The sequence below is a fragment of the Sceloporus undulatus genome, chromosome 6 (genome assembly GCF_019175285.1).
Source record: "Sceloporus undulatus isolate JIND9_A2432 ecotype Alabama chromosome 6, SceUnd_v1.1, whole genome shotgun sequence".
NCBI lineage: Eukaryota > Metazoa > Chordata > Lepidosauria > Squamata > Phrynosomatidae > Sceloporus > Sceloporus undulatus.
Genome location: NC_056527.1, coordinates 169112541 through 169128269, shown reverse-complemented (window position 1 = coordinate 169128269; position 15729 = coordinate 169112541). Strand labels below are relative to the sequence as shown.

Sequence of the window (15729 nt, the reverse complement as noted above, 5' to 3'; positions counted from 1 at the left end):
TTTAGAACAAATCTTTGGAGGATGCCATGCCTGTCTCCATTGCAAGAACAATCCATTCTGTTCCCTTTCTTACTATTTAACCAGTTCCACAGAAGAGTCGGTCTTCCCCTCGAATGCAAAACTGGGGTGAATAATGCATTGCACAGTCAAAGGATATTTATGCCTTCATTTATTGAACCCCCAAAGTGCCTGTAATGCAATAAACCTCGGCAGAGGCTGTTTATAAAAATATAAATGTAGAGAAACGATTTGGAAGAAACCTTGACAATGGTTTGCAAATGTTTGAATTGCAAAAGTCTGTGCATCATCATCATTATCATCATCATCACTGTGCGATAGACAGCTTCCACCATACGCTCTATAAGTGCTTTGGTTTGGCAGCACCAATTCCAATTCTGCCCTCTGCCATCCCACTTTTCCAGCTGCTTTTAAAATGGCCCCCTTTCTCTCTCCTCTCTGACCCCTTTGTCCTCATCCTATTTCAGTTGCTGCAAACCAAATTCAAAGTGTAAAAACAGTTTGCATTCAGAAAACTCAGAGGAGAAGAGAGGAAGGAGAAGGATCTCGCTCTTTCCAACAGAATCAGGCAAAAGCAAAGTGCTGCAAGCTCATTAATAACCGTTGCCATCTTGACCAGACTCCGATGTGTCTTCTACATGCATATCTCAGTTTTATTCTGTGAAATATTGGTGCATATACGCTTATAGCTAGTTATACTTCACAATCCTGTTTCTAGTTCAAAGTATATATAAGTTGCATAAAATTACTTTAAGGCCTCTTTGACATGGAAAGGGATTAATGTTTCCACAGTGCAAACCAGGATATCTAGATAAATAGTCACCCTTATCATAACCTTGTGCAACTTGACTACTACAGTTGCAAAATTCAGTGCTTGGAGTTACTCAGAGTCCTCACAGAGTCCTCCGGCTTTAGGAGAAGGCATTCGAACGGTCAGCTTGTCACTTCAGAGCCACTCCACAATCAAGTGCAACTTCCAACTTTTTAAAAAGTGCGAGACAAAAGTGGAATTAATTAATTTTTAAAAGGTCCCTTTAAGTCATTTCTCAGCTATGGCCCCAAATCCTTCCAAGCAGGGAATACAGCAGCTCCATTCTGTTAATGTCCATATATAGTTCGGCTTGCAAAAATAATGTCCAAAGCAAGCGTCAGTCGCTCCGGCGTTTGCTTTTCCTCCTGGAGAACTTTGGCATGGAATAAAGCGTCGTGGTGAAAGCGGCGATGATGAGGAGGTTGACCACAGTGGACGCCACAACCGGCCCAATGGTCTGAGAGAAGGAAGGGGCCGGTAAGGCAGCCAGGAGCCACTCGCGCCGCTGGGACATGTCTGTCAGAAGGGCCTCCATTTGGAAGTGGGTGCCAATGATCCCACAAATGTGGAAGAGCTGGTGGCTGTGCCCTGCAAAAGATGCAAGAAACATACTGCAGTTATTACTATTCTGCCTTTCCCCCGGCCTTGGCTAGGTGGCTTATGAAAAACTGTGTGCCTTCAAACCATTTCCAACGTATGACAGCCCTAAAACAAACCTATCTTAGGGTTTTCTGGGGCTGAGAGTGTGTGACTCGCCCAAAGTCACCCAGTAGGTTTTCATGACCGAACTGGGAATTGAACCCCAATGAGTGCAATGCTCAAACCACTACCCCATGCTGTCTCTCTTACAAAAATTAAATCAGATAACGTCACTAGAAACATGCAAAAATTAAGCATTAAACCTTGGGTTCCCAACTTGGGGTGCAGAGTGCAAGACTGAATTTAAGGGGTACTACAAAGAGCGGATTGTGTCCTTGCAAGACCAGTCACAAGTCACATCTCTCTCTCTCTCTCTCTCTCTCTCTCTCTATATATATATATATATATATATATATATAAGCTCTTTCCCATAAAATCAAATCCCGCAGGCGTGTCAAAGCAAAAGGGTCTTTTTTAGCAAATGGAAAACAATTCAGAACATTGGAAGAGGAGTGAGCCTTTTCGTTTCTTTTTGCACGCTCACCTATGTAGTCGAAGAGCCCGGGTGCAAGACGCTCCGGCAAGTGTGTCGCGAAAAGGAAGCAGGTGAGCAAGGCCAGGGCAGTGTGCTTGTAGTGGACAGGGACCACGCTTTCATGGCAGCCGCTCGCCTCGCACAAGTGCAACTGGACATGAAAAAGAAGGGCGTTCAGATGCAAGAGAGCCATAGTGCAAGGGAGTCCTATCTCATGACACTACAAATCCCAGATTTGGAACCATGGAAGTTCAAATGGTATGAAGCCTCTATAATTGTGCAACGTGGAAAGCATTGCACAGATGGAGACTTTTAAACAAAACTGTTTTTGAAAACCCCAGCTTACCCTGTAGAAGAGAGGTATGCTGTCGAACATGTAGGGATACGCAAAGGCTAATGTGCGCATCGCTTTGCTGAGCTTCAGGTGCTCCATTTCAACAAACCTGGATTGAAAAACAAAAATACATCTCTTAAGCAAACAGCTAAGAAAATCCAAGACTGTCCTTGGCAGAAACTCATGAAGTGTCAAGCTTTATGCATCATCATCATCATCATCATCATCATCATCATCATCATCATCATATATAGCACCAGGAGTATAAGTGTCACTTTGCAAAATAAAGCAACAACAACACAAGAGTCAGCCCTACCAAAGTTGTCTAGTCTTATATGCACACACATACACAAGGGAAGGAAGTAATACGACACTAATGTAGTACAATTACAAATAAATTATCCAGATAGGAATACAGACCGTAGTTTGATAGAATATAAAGCCAACTATGGACAGAGCAGGTGAGCAATTGTTTTTTCACTGCAAGTATTTGCATTTATAGTTTATTGTGGCCCCAGAGACAGAGAAGGCTAAACATCTCACAAAACTATAAATCCCAGAATCCCATTGCATTGAGCCCTAGCAGTTAAAGCAGCATCAAACAGCATGATTTTTGCAGTGCAGATGCAACCACATCAGTCAAGTCTATGTGAAAACAGCATTCTCCCCAACCTCTTATATTCCTGCATTGGGAGAGAAAGCCAACCATACCTGGAATAGCAGGAGAGGCTTGTGCTAAAAATTGTGTTCAGGACAGCGACGGAGAGGTAGTAGCGGTGGAACGTGCTGCCAACCCATTCGTTTGGGAAAACGTAGGCAGAGTAAGCCACGGCAGAGCCTGGAAACAAAAGCCACGGAAGCGGTCACAATGGAGCCCAAACCATGATGTGCCAAGTACCATGGAGCAAACATGTAAGCAAATCCCATTGATGGAATGGGAATCAGCAAAATAATGTAGAGAGTCACAGTGCCAAGGCCTGAAAGGGTCAAGACCCGTTGGCGTTGCATTTTGACCTCACCGAGGCTGTAGGCGGCAAGGGCGCCGTAATCGAAGAAATAGCAGATGTGCCTGGCGCGGCTGGACATGGTGCTGAAGGTGTGGGCGAAGCTGGACGCCAGTGGGTAGACGCAGCAGGTGGCCAGGTAGGCCACGAAGGGCCAGGTGTAGCGGTCACTCCAGGCATCCCAGCCATAGAGGAAGGTCAACAGCTTCCATAGGAAGTACCTGGGAAATCAACAGCAATCTGCGTGACACACTTGTCCCCAGAGTGGATTTAATCTCTCCTATCCCCCGACTATCAAACAAAAGCCCACCAAACAATTAAACCTTTATTGGCCAACCGAAATGCACAATATGCTTGTTGCAGGTATTTCGAAGCTCCATGGGCTTCTTCTTCATCAGGCAAGATGTTGCAAAGCAAACAGGAGACAAATTAGAGATGTTAGTAAGATGCCTGCATTCTGTTGCAGATGCCTAATGGAGAAGAAGCCAGTGGAGCTTCGAAAGCTTGCAAGAAGTGTATTGTGCATTTCGGTTGGCTAATAAAGGTATTGCTGTTTGGTGGATTTTTGTTTTAATTTGCTAAATGGCCAACAATGCTTGAATAATCCACGATTGAGCCGCCCCACATCAATGTCCCATCAGTGACGCAAGCATCAAGGTAGCAAAAACATTGTGCAGAGAGAGTCAGAGAGATAGAAGCACATCCATGTGCACATGTTGACATTACCAGGAGGGCAAGAAATGAGTCCAGATGTTCATGGTTTCATTGGTCATTTGGAAGACGCTGATGAGGCAATCTGTGGCGGAGCTCTTTGGGTGTCGGTACCCGAAAAGGATGCCCTGCTCTCGGAAAACCTGCACAAGGGAGACCAAGAGCATCTGGATGAATTGGATCCAGTAGGAAGCTGTTCAGAATGAATGGCAATTAAAGTGGTGCCAAACCGCATTATTTCTATAGTGCAGATGCAGCCCTACTTTCACCATTTTGGTTTGGTTTTTATTTCTAGTAAGGAAAAATCATGAACCAAGAAGTGCTGATGATGGCAATCCTATGCAAGATCCCACCCAGAGAAACCAGCATCCTCCCCACTCTGGGGCATATCTGGAGTTGTTATTATTATTATTATTATTATTATTATTATTATTATTATTACGTTTATGGGGCTGAATTGGGCGGCTTTCTTCTCCACGTCCGCCAGATGTCTCCACTGCCAAAATTTGGAAGGCAGGAAAGTCTGCACATGCTGAGAGATATTTAATCACGCAATGTTGTTGTTTTAGGGGCCATTCCCACTGGGCTATAAAGCAACGAATCTTGCTGCGAGTCTGGCTCAGATCGAGTTCCCGAGTCGTATTCGAATCACGTCCATCATTCCCATTACAAAAGGGAGCAAACAGACTCAGTTTTTCACACACACACACATATATGAGTATATATATGAGCATACACAGTAACCCCAAATGTACATATAGATCGATTAGGCGCACAGTGGACCAAGGCGCTATCCAAAATTTACTTACTTTGGGGACTTGGTTAATATTGAGAAGACGTGGCAGCTTCAAACTCAGCATGGTGCAAACGGATGGAAGGTGAATGGGATGCAGAGTGAGTTCTCCTTGCAAAGGACTTGGCCGCTTTTGGAGACCAGCCTTGGCTAGGTTTCCATCAGTGACTCACTGTAGACTTGTTCCTTCTTATTGCTTGAAGCAACTTCCTTCAGATCTGTGTGCAGAAACCCAGAAGTGGAGATATATAAATATATATATATATGAGAGGGAGGGAGGGAGGGAGGACCAAGTGTCACTGAGGTTGCCATAGCATAGGAGGAACGAAAGCAACCCAAAGACGTCCTCCTCACCTTCAACCCGCAGGCAACGGTCCAAGCCAACCAAGGCGTGTCGAGGAAGGATTTGTGGGTTTCAGCTACACCCACATTCTGGGGATTCCTTTGTTCTGGGACAAAAATAGGGCCATGCCCCACTTTGGAAAGGAAAACAAAGCCCCGAGGAACGGAGGGTCCCCCCTCCGTCTCCAAAATATTGTAGCAAGACCCCAAAAGCAGTGTCTTCTCTGCAGTGGCATCTCAGACGCAAAGGAGGACAAGGCGCCATAAAATGCCAGTGGTTCCCAAACCTTGGCCTTCCAAGTGTTTTTTGGACTTTATTAGATCCCAGAAGCTCCAGAGCTCCGGAGCTGAAGTCCAAAATATTTTTGGAGGACCAAAAGTGGCTAGGGGATTCTGGGAGCTGTAGTCCAAAAAAAGGGAACATGCTCTGAATTGAAGCCCAGCTCTGAATTGTACATTACAGTATATTGTATTCTGTTGTTGCCACTTGAACAAAAACAGGATGCAAGCTTTGCAAAACAAAGCCAAAGGTTGCTGATTCTGCAAAGTGCGCCGAATGTTATGGAGGAGTCTGCCAAAGAAGATGGAAATCTCTGGAATCAGCCGTTGAGCATGAGGGTCATTGTCCTTGCTGACCCTTGGCTTTGGGAAATGGCCTCGCATTCTCTGATGGATTGGGATCATTTGGGGATGGATCTCCTTTTCATAGGAATTTATCACACGGGAGGCAGAAATCCTCGTGCAGAAACGAGATTTAAAACCCAAAAATGACCCAAAAAAAGACACGCAAAAGCGGGGTTGATTTTCAGACAAATTGGGGGTTAATCAGCATTTAATGCGACATTAACTTGGACAGAAAGTGGTGAAAGACCAGCTGCTTCTTTACTTTCAGGATTTTCTGAAAGTAAAAAGAATTGCGTTTTGTCAACATTGCGTCCAGGTTAATGTCGTGTTCATACGTATCTGAAAATCAATGGCACTTTTGCATGTCTTTTCCAGTTTCTATCCAAATTAATGTTGTGTCAACCTGGACATCGTCTCAGAATCATTCTGCTTTTGTGGTTTTTCCCCAGTTTAAACCCCATTTTCTGTCCCGTGTGATAAAACTCCATAGAATCATAGAGTTGGAAGAAGGGCCATCCAATGCAACCCCGTTTTGCCATGCAGGAACTCACAATCGAAGCATCCCCAATAAAAATTAGAACCGGGGGAGATTTCCTACAACTATGCACACATATTTGGAGAGGGTCTTTGAATGCCATAATAAAATTATATGCATACCCCATGAACTACTTTGAATGCGTTTGCTGTGGTTATTTTCCATCCAGTGGGTCAGGTTATAAATGACCCTTGGATGAAATTCCCAGTTCTCTGGTTCTACTGGGTGGACTGGGAAGGCAAACCCCATTCTCTTCTTCTTGGAAAGTTACACTATCATTGACCCAAAACCACAACATTTCTGAGCTCCAGAGCTCTGAAATTGGCCAGAAGCCGGTCACAAACCCTTGCCGAACTGGAAAGAATTTGCACAAGGTGGGAGAAGCCACATACCTCGGCCACACCTTCGCTCAGGCGCTCCTCTGCTCTTTACTTTAGACAGAAAGAAAGAATGAAAGAAAGAAAGACCAATTCCTTCCATTCAAGCCTTTTTGTTTTTATCTCCTTGCATCCTCTCTTTGTAAAGACCCCAATTAAAGCATCTCCCAAGGAACCCAAAACATCCCAAAAACAGATGCTGAGCAATAGAGAAACCCAGTATTCATAATATGGTCCACTTTGGAAGGTGCATCTCAGCACTAAGACTTGGAAATATTGATGTTCCTGCTTTCTATTAAGTAAGTTACCTATATTGTCACGCCAACCTTTGCCTACTATTGCATCTATACCTTTCCTTTCAGTATTCAATTCAATCCATTTACTATGGCCAATAGCCAGCATACTTTTAGTATCGCGTTTTAATATTTTGTATTACTGGAATAGTTATAAATGTTGTATTCTGGTCGTAAAGCGCCATGAATGTGGATGGCACTAAACAACGGCAATAATGATGATAATGATAATTTTGGAATTTAGACCTTGTGTCATTCCTGCAGAACGCAAGGCAGAGACCCATTTTACAGACAGAGAGACCAAAATTATTATTATTGAGCTTTATTTATATAGCGCTGTAAATTTACACAAATCTCCCCTAAACTTCCCTGCCAAGGAAATACTCAAAGCCAGAAACTCACGGCTCACAATTCAAGACTCCTGGCTTCTTTTAAACTCACCACCAAATCTGTCAAATTAGTTTGTTACAGAATAATAATAATAATAATAATAATAATAATAATAATAGAGGTTATTTATATTTCTCGCCTCTCCAAAGATCGAAGCAGTTTGGGAGTTTATCCCAGGAAAAAATCGGGTAATTATGCGAAACGATTTGACACGACATCGCCTTTAAAACCCGCCGTTAAAGTGCTCACAAAGAAGCATCAATGCACATTTTTTTACTTCTGGGATTCCAGCAACAATGCATTTCCGACATTGCTTTATTTGCGTAATTGCGTGCAATGATCATTCGCGCCATTGCTCGCCATTTCCACTTCATTTGCGGGATGCTTTAAAATGCGCTTTAATCTCTCTTTAATACCGAAATCATCTCCAAAGTCTTGCTCCTCCTCTTAACCAACGTTTTGGGCACATACCTTCCTTGGCGCAAGAGCGTCTTCGGTGGATCTCAGATTCAGACCTGCTAGACTTGCTGGGTTTCTGGACTTTCCGAAGTTTCTCTCCCTGGTTTTTATATCTCCAGAGGCGCAGGCGAGGCGCAACCTTTCAGGGCAATATGGATGGAGCATGAGGTTTTCCCAAAACACACAGCCACACCTGCCTTTTGCAGAAAGATGGCTGTTGCTCTTGCAACCATCCAGCCCTGAAGGCGATCCTTCCTGCTAAGAGAGGAGGAATGCACCGCCATGCGCCGCGACTTTCGCCTGTGGGAAACGTCCTTGCTTTGCCCGTAGAGATATAAAAAAGACGGCTCAGGTGTCCTCCCAGCAGCCCTTTTAAAAATACAACCAAGCAAGTGGCACCTGCAGGGAAAAAAAGGCAGCCGTTCTGGGCAAGAACTTGGAAAGCGTTAATGAGTAACTTCTTAATGACTGAGATGGCATGGCACCAAATGGGTTTAGGAGATTATTCACCCGTAAAACCGGGCAACAATCTTCACGTTTGACCCAAAAAGCCAAACCCATTGCGATCTTGCATGGCATCTTGCGTGACAACTAGGCTTACGTTGGAGGAGACCATGTTTTGTACTCCACATTAATTGTTGGGGAAGAAGGGGCTGTTTTATTATGTTTATCATCATCACTTTAGTTTCAGAGTTTACCAGATCCACAGTTTTCCATTGATGGGCCATTAGCAGTTTGGATTCTAGGAATCTAGGAATCAGGGAGAGGTGTGTGTTTGTGTGTTATGTTGTGCGCCTTCAAGTCATTTCCGACTTATGGCGACCCTAAGGCAACCCTATCTTAGGACCTTATCGCACAAGGCACTTTCCATGGAATCGTGGCCCAAAGGTGAGATTGCCGGTTGCACTTCTGAAACGTCATTGAAGCGCATCCCGCTCTTCTCCCATCGACAAATTGTTTGCGGAGCAGCCATTTCCGTAATAACGGGATCGGACGTCATGCAACAAATGGCTGCTCCATGAACGCTTTGGCGACAGGAGAACAGCGCAATGCTTCAACAACGTTTGAGAAGCGCCACCGGCGATCCCACCTCCGCGCTTCTGAAGCATTTGGGCCACAACTCCAGCGCAGTAAGTGCCTCATACGATAAGGTCCATAGGGTTTTCTTGGCAAGATATAATAATTAATAATAATTTGTTTTATTTATATACCGCTATTCCAAAAATCATAGCGGTGAAGAGTAAGTAAGCTAATTAGCAAGTAAGCTAATTTGCCCCCAACAGTCTGGGTACTCATTTTAGCTCCCTCCTGAGTTGAGCTTGGGCCCTTTTGCTGGTCTTGAACTCGCAACCTTGTGGTTTTGAGTGAATGGCTGCAGTACAGGCATTGAACCGCTGCGCCACCAGGGCTCCCTGGTGTCCAGAGGGGTTTGCTATGGCCAGCCATTGAGGCTGAGACTTGCCCAAAGTCACCCAATGGATTCGAACCCAGTCTCCGGAGTCATAGTCCAGTGTTCAAACCACTGGCTCTCCTACATTCAGACCAACCCTATAACTGGCCCCATAGTTACGCCTTGAAGATATGAAGGGCTGCACTGCCAAAACTGGACCAGGCAAAGGCATGAAGGAGAAACAGGCATTTGGCAACCTACTGCAAGAAGAGCATAGGGAGGACCTGAAAGAATAATAATCCCTCCTTCCTTCTTGCAACAGGTATCTCCAAGATCTAGTGCCTTGGGACAAGGAGGCTTCACTTCCCTCCAGCAAGGCATGCTTAAGCGTAGCCTCATAAAACTTAACTTCTCACAGCCGTCGCTGCGAATACATTTACTTTTCCGGCCGGCGAAGGACAGAGGGAAGGAGAGGGAGCAGTATTTGCAGAAGCAAACACAAAACCAGCTGGACATGACTTCTCTGGCCCTTTCCCCTCCATTTTTGCTCCATAGAGGACACCTGAAAGGCAACGCAAAATGAGCATTTCCAGCTTTGCATTCCCTGTGGCTCCAGAGCGGAAAAAGGTCTTGCAAATGGAACGAGAGAGAGGACCTTTCCATTGTTAAAACAAGGCGTATTTCATGCCTTAGCAAAAATTTCACGCAGATGCGCACTCAATGTGAAAACACAGGAATCTGTGGTTCCTAGGGCTGCAGCCGCACTGTGGGATTAATGCACTGCTTTAACGGTCATGGCTCAATAATAATAATAATAATAATAATAATAATAATAATAATAAATATTCTGCTTACAACAGTAAAAAAACATACAGTTGAAAAGAGATGCATTAAAATCCCAAGACCCTATGGGATCCTGGGATTTGTGGTTTGCTGTGGCTCCAGAGCTCTCTAGTCTCTCACAAAACTACAAATCCCAGGATTCCATAGCACTGAGCCACGGCAATTGATGCAATATCAAACTGGCACCATTTCTGCAGCATAGATACATCCTGAGAAGGAAATGGCTGCTGTCCTGCATGACAGTTGTCACTTTTAATGACCATAAAAGCCCATCTGAGCAAAGAAAGAGTTTCTCCTCCTCCTCCTCCTCCTCCCTGTTCTAGGGTTTCTGAGGATGTGCAGAGTGCCTTCCTTCTCCCAGGAAGGAGACAGACCCACAGAGACATATCTAAAGGTAAAGGTAGACATATCTACCTGCAAACAGTCAAAGGTTAGGAAGCAACCATTTCCAACTGACATAGTTACCTGTAAGTAATTGCTTTTGGAACTTCCTTCGGTGTAGTTAAGTTACATTTCCAAAGCATGCATCCGAGATAATAGACCAAAAAATCAACCAAAGCTCATGCCCATCACCTTCTGTTATTTCATCATTGGATATTATTTACCATCGTTACTGTTAATGGGGTATTTTAAGCGTTGTGTTGGAGGGAGGGATAATGGGTTTTTTTGGGTATTTTATTGTATTCTGTATTTTATTCTTATTGGTAGTTGCTTCGATCGAACCGGAGAGGCGAGATATAAATAAATGTAGTATTATTATTATTATTATTATTATTATTATTGGTGATACAAGTTCCCTTGGCGTAACAGTAAGTCCAGAAGAAACTGCTTTGCATGCTAGGATTCCTCTAGGAATGTATGGAAACGACAACAAAGCCCATGTTCCTTTTCCAACCTAAGTGCCACTTTTGAAACTAAGGCCATCCCAAAGTTCTTATAGATGAAGATGCATTTCCATGTATGCTCCGGTTTCATGGAACATGGATTGCCATGTATTTAATTCTCCTCTATTGGTATCTCTCTGACCGTTGCGTGACTTTTGTCTGAGACAAAGCCAGGCTTTGTTAAATCCTTGGGCGGCCGATGCGTTAAGCCAGGGCTAGGCAACCGAGGCAGGTTTTGTGATCAAAGTTCTACCCTGAAAACAATACTGGAATGGCCCCAAAGTTCGCATCTGGTTTTGAGTGGCAGGTATTGTGCGGATGTCAAACAGCGACAGGTGCAACCGACGCAAAAACCGGACATTCTGCTTTTGGAAGCAGCCATCCGCCTTTCCTTTTTATTTGGCCAGAAAAAGGGACTCCTGGGGAGCCCAAGGGGGTCTCAGCCATCCACCTTTTGCTTCAAAGGAACATGGGCTTTGTGGTTACTTTCCAAGGGGAATCCTGGCATACAGGGCTAGGATGGAGCAACCAGAAAGAGGAGTTTTATCACATGAAGAAGAACGGGAATTTATCCCGTGAATATCCCAGGGAAAAAATCATGTAATTATGCGAAACGATTTCACACAATGTCGCCATTAAAACCCGCCATTAAAATGGTCACAAAGAAGCATTAACGCGCATCTTTTTTATTTTCGGGATTTCAGTGACGATGTATTTCCGATATCACTTTGCGTGTGATAGCTATTGGCGCAATTACTGGCTGTTGCTGCTTCATTTGCAGGATGCTTTAAAAGTGCTTTAATCTCTCTCTAATGCCGGAATTAGCCCCGGTGTAATAAACCCCTATAGGTTTTTTGTGGGGTTTTCAGGCTATATGGCCATGTTCTAGAAGAGTTTCTTCCCAGTGCAAAGGAAGACTCTTTTTAGGGCCACATACCCTGAAAAACCCACAAAAAAACCATGGATGCCAGCCTTGAAAGCCTTCAACTCCTATAGGGTTTTGTTCAGAGGAGGTTTGTCATTGCCTAGCCCTGAGGCTGAGAGAGCGGACGCTGCACATCGGCCCCAAATGTTTCCATAGGGGGACATTTGCATGCTTAAGATACCAATAGCATCCCAGAAGGTCCTTCTGGAGGAACCATTCAGATGACCAAAGAACCAACCTTTGCTCTAGGCAGCATAAGATGGATGGCATAGGATGCCAAGGGACAGGAGGTGGCAGAAATTGTGTTGTGGGCACAAAGTTGTATCTCCACAATATTGTCCTCCTGGTTTCAGATGGATGGAGAAAGGTTAATAAGGCTCTGACTTTGGAATCGGGGTGGAATGGGGACGTGGTGTCCTCCAAACCGGCACCGAAACTGGCCATTCCTCCGGTGCACATCATTGCCGGGTTAAAGGAGATGTCCGTCCTGGCCTTCCCCAGAAACCGACACTCATAAATATCTTGCACCACTTGCAACTGGTAGACCTTCAACCAAATTATGCAACAGCTCCAAACAACATTTTTCATAACTCTGGGGTTATTTAGCAATCCTGGCTCTGGGAGGATATTGTACAATAATAGCAGGAAGGCAGAAGCAACGGCAAGAATCCAAAGACGCCCCAGAAACAGAGGCAAATACCCTCTGAATAAACCTTGCCAGGAATAATGCCCTGTTTACATAAGTTTGCATTAAGGTTTGCAAAAGTTGGAAACGACTCGAAGGCACGCAAAGGGAACGCAGGGTCCGAACCCAGCACCTCCCGAAGAATGAGTTTTTGGCCTTCCTTGTAGGCTCTGGAAGAACCGGTGCGACGAGTCTGAGCCGGTGGAAACCTATGGATGCCGTGAAAAGGCAGCTCCGAATATTTTTCTAACCTTCCCCAAGTTGCAAAACAAGAACAGGATGAAACTAAAAGGCCACAAAAACAGGGTGGACCTCCCGTGTCCCACGAAAAGCCTGAAAACCTGCTTCAGAACTCTGTTCAGAGACGATGCTCTTTTCTTTGCTACTGAAAAAATAAAGGAGTCCTTCCTTTTTGCTCCACTTCTGTTACTCCTATTTGCTAAAGTGCGGAAAGATAAAGAACAGAGAGCAACATTTTCTCAAAGCGTGCTGAGTTATGCTTAAACCGAAACTGGTTTGGTTTATTATTAAATCATTTTTATTGAAAGTTTCAAAGCGGAGCAACTTCAAGTGTATTGATAAATGTATATATGTGCAATGTGCTGCAGGGGGAGCCCTTGCGCGCTCCATCCTCTCCTTCTAATCCTAAAGGCAAAATGGTGATTTTCAAACTTTGCAAGGAAATTTGCTTGACTTTTGGAAAGGCGTTTGCAGCCGAGGCCTTAGTTTCCCAATGCAACAACATTTTGTCATTGTCGTTGCATGCCTTTGACCTGTCACCAGTCATATGCATCCGAAGTAGACTTTAGTCTACAAAAACCCACGCTGCCAACTTCTTCCTTCCAGTGAGTCTCAAAGGTGATGCAAGATCTCCCTACATACATTTGAACATTGCATTGTGGTCACCTTGGCTTTTGCTTACATGCGCACTTGACCCCAGCCACTCCGAATCCTGGCCGAAGAATGTGGCCTGGCTCTGAAATGCCCCTTTGCCCACTTCCCACCCCTTGGGGTTACCTTTCCTCCTCTGGGTTTCCTCTGGCCTTCGAAGCAGATGTCCGGCTGTGTCCTGGGAGGAGAAAAGGGTGGTTAGTGGTCATCTGCCTCTCCTCTCTCAACTAGTGTGCGCTTTTGCTGCCTGTCCGGCCGCGCATGGAGGCCAGAGTGGCTTTGCTCCTGCCCTGTCAGCACTTCCATTCAGCTTCCCAAAGAAGGCACACTGGCCAAGCACAGCCCATAAATAGCTCTCCATCCATCCATCCGTCCGTTCATCCCTCCATCCCCCTCTGGCCATTCCTGGGTGGTAGATCTACATGCACAGAAGCAGCCCTTGTGGCCTTATTGGGGACACATGGGCCAATGGTCAATCTGGGGGCCAAGTTGGCCGGCTGACCTCCCCAGTCTGGCCAGGGAGCTGCCCAGAGACATCTCCAGCTTCTTCAGCCAAGCTTTAACCCACAGGTTTTCATTTCAGCTGCTGAGTTTTTATGCCGGACCTTGGTTATCTTCCATACAACTGCTTCCATCAGATGCTGAACCTTTACTTTTACCTCCGGCTCAGCTGAAGCCTTTAGCACTTCTGCCTCACTTGAGTTTGAGAATCTTGCAATGGACAGGATCCATAGATAATCCGTGCATGACTGTTGTGTGAGAAAGAGACCCCATTGACCTCTGTGGCTTTGGACGTTCATCCAAAAATGCCAGCTGAGCAAACCCAGGCGCCTCTATAAATAATTTCTCAAGAGCTGGTTGCTGGCGTTTCCTTCGATTTCCCTCCAAAAGGGACTGAGATAAAGCCCAGGGAATAATTTGGGGAGGGGGCCAAGATGGACAAACCTTGCCAAGAAAACCCCATGACAGGTTTGCCTTTGGGTCGCCATCAGCCAGAAACAAAGGCCCACAACGACCAAGAAACCTGGCCAAGGCAGATGCCTGTTCCTGATGTAGTTAACGGATTGCTTAAAACAATTAACGTATTAACAATTGTTTGGTTTTCCACCCTCCATGTCCATTTCCAGGTGCAAAATCCCATTTTGGGAGAAAGGTAGGGTATAAATCCCTTAAATGAACGGATGGATGGACATGGATGTGCTGTCCTGTTACTTAGAATAAAACCACTTTTTGCCTCTTAACACCATATTACTCTCTTTGCATCGAACTCCAACCTTAATCCCATCCTAGGATTTTAGGATCAGGACCCTTGTTTTTAACCCCTGACAATTGTCACATTTGCACAGGCTTCTCATTGTGCCCGAAGCCGGTCTTGTCCAAAACCTGGAGAGCCCAAGGCATCGTTCTCAGTTGAAGGTGCTGCTGCTTCTCTTTCTTTGGTTGGAGCCGCAATAAATTAGCAGCTCTTTAATATGCAGCCCCCCCCCCCCCCCCGAGCTCTTATTATTATTCAGGCAAAGCGATCAATCATTCCCAGCAGATGGCAAACGCATCTCCTTCCGCCACAAAAGGAGCAGCAAACAGTCAGATTCATCACCAAGACAACATATTTAAATCCCCTTTTCCCCTTTTCCGCATGGACCTCTCCTTAACAAATTGCCCAGTAAAGAAAATCAATATTGTCATCCGAAGAGAACGAGACATTTTTGGTTTTGTTCCCGGAGTGGATAAAGATCAGTGGCAGAGGCTGATGAGGGTGCATCTACACTGCAGAATTAATCCAGTTTGGCATCACTTTCACCCCCACGGCTCAATATTATAAAATCTTAGGATTTGCAGCTTGGTGAGATATTGAGGCTTCCATGTCAGAGAGCTCTGGTAGCACAACAAACTACATATCTCAGGATTTCATAGGACGGAACAATGATAGCTAAAGCAATGTCAAACTGCATTAATTCTGCAGTGTGGAAGCACAACTGGGGAGACCAAAGGACTCCTAAATGTGATTTAATTCCTCACCTCTACTTTTCCACCAAGGAGATTAAGGTACTCTATATGGTTCTCCGCCATCTTATGCTCACAAACACAACAGGGATGCAAATATTGTGGTCCTTACAACCCCTTGGACATCCAAAAGTGGGTTGCCTTCATTTCCGACTTTGGTGATCCAAAAGCAAACCCATCACTGGATTTTCTTGGCCAGATTGCTTCAGATGTGATTGGACTGCAACTACCAGCATCCCTCA

At 44.9% G+C, this 15729-nt stretch overlaps 1 protein-coding gene across 1 annotated transcript; it reads right to left on the bottom strand.

Annotated features, from left to right (window-relative positions):
* Window positions 1-166: 166 nt before the first annotated feature.
* PAQR5 (progestin and adipoQ receptor family member 5) lies at window positions 167-15250 on the bottom strand. The gene is made up of 8 exons (XM_042477453.1): window positions 13610-15250; window positions 4862-5063; window positions 4068-4195; window positions 3357-3562; window positions 3049-3175; window positions 2350-2446; window positions 2013-2154; window positions 167-1417 (listed from the first exon to the last, which is right to left on the bottom strand). The coding sequence occupies exons 2-8, from the start codon at window positions 4910-4912 to the stop codon at window positions 1167-1169; spliced, it is 1002 nt and encodes a 333-aa protein (XP_042333387.1). The 5' UTR covers window positions 4913-5063; window positions 13610-15250; the 3' UTR covers window positions 167-1166.
* Between the last annotated feature and the right edge of the window lie 479 nt (window positions 15251-15729).

Excerpts from the sequence above, each read along its gene's own strand:
- PAQR5 (XM_042477453.1), bottom strand. The coding sequence starts at position 4,912 with ATGCTGAGTTTGAAGCTGCCACGTCTTCTCAATATTAACCAAGTCCCC. Across the intron at positions 3,563-4,067 it reads ACTCATTTCTTGCCCTCCTG|GTACTTCCTATGGAAGCTGT; the intron begins GTAATGTCAACA and ends TTGATTTCCCAG. Across the intron at positions 2,155-2,349 it reads GCATACCTCTCTTCTACAGG|TTGCACTTGTGCGAGGCGAG; the intron begins GTAAGCTGGGGT and ends TTTCATGTCCAG.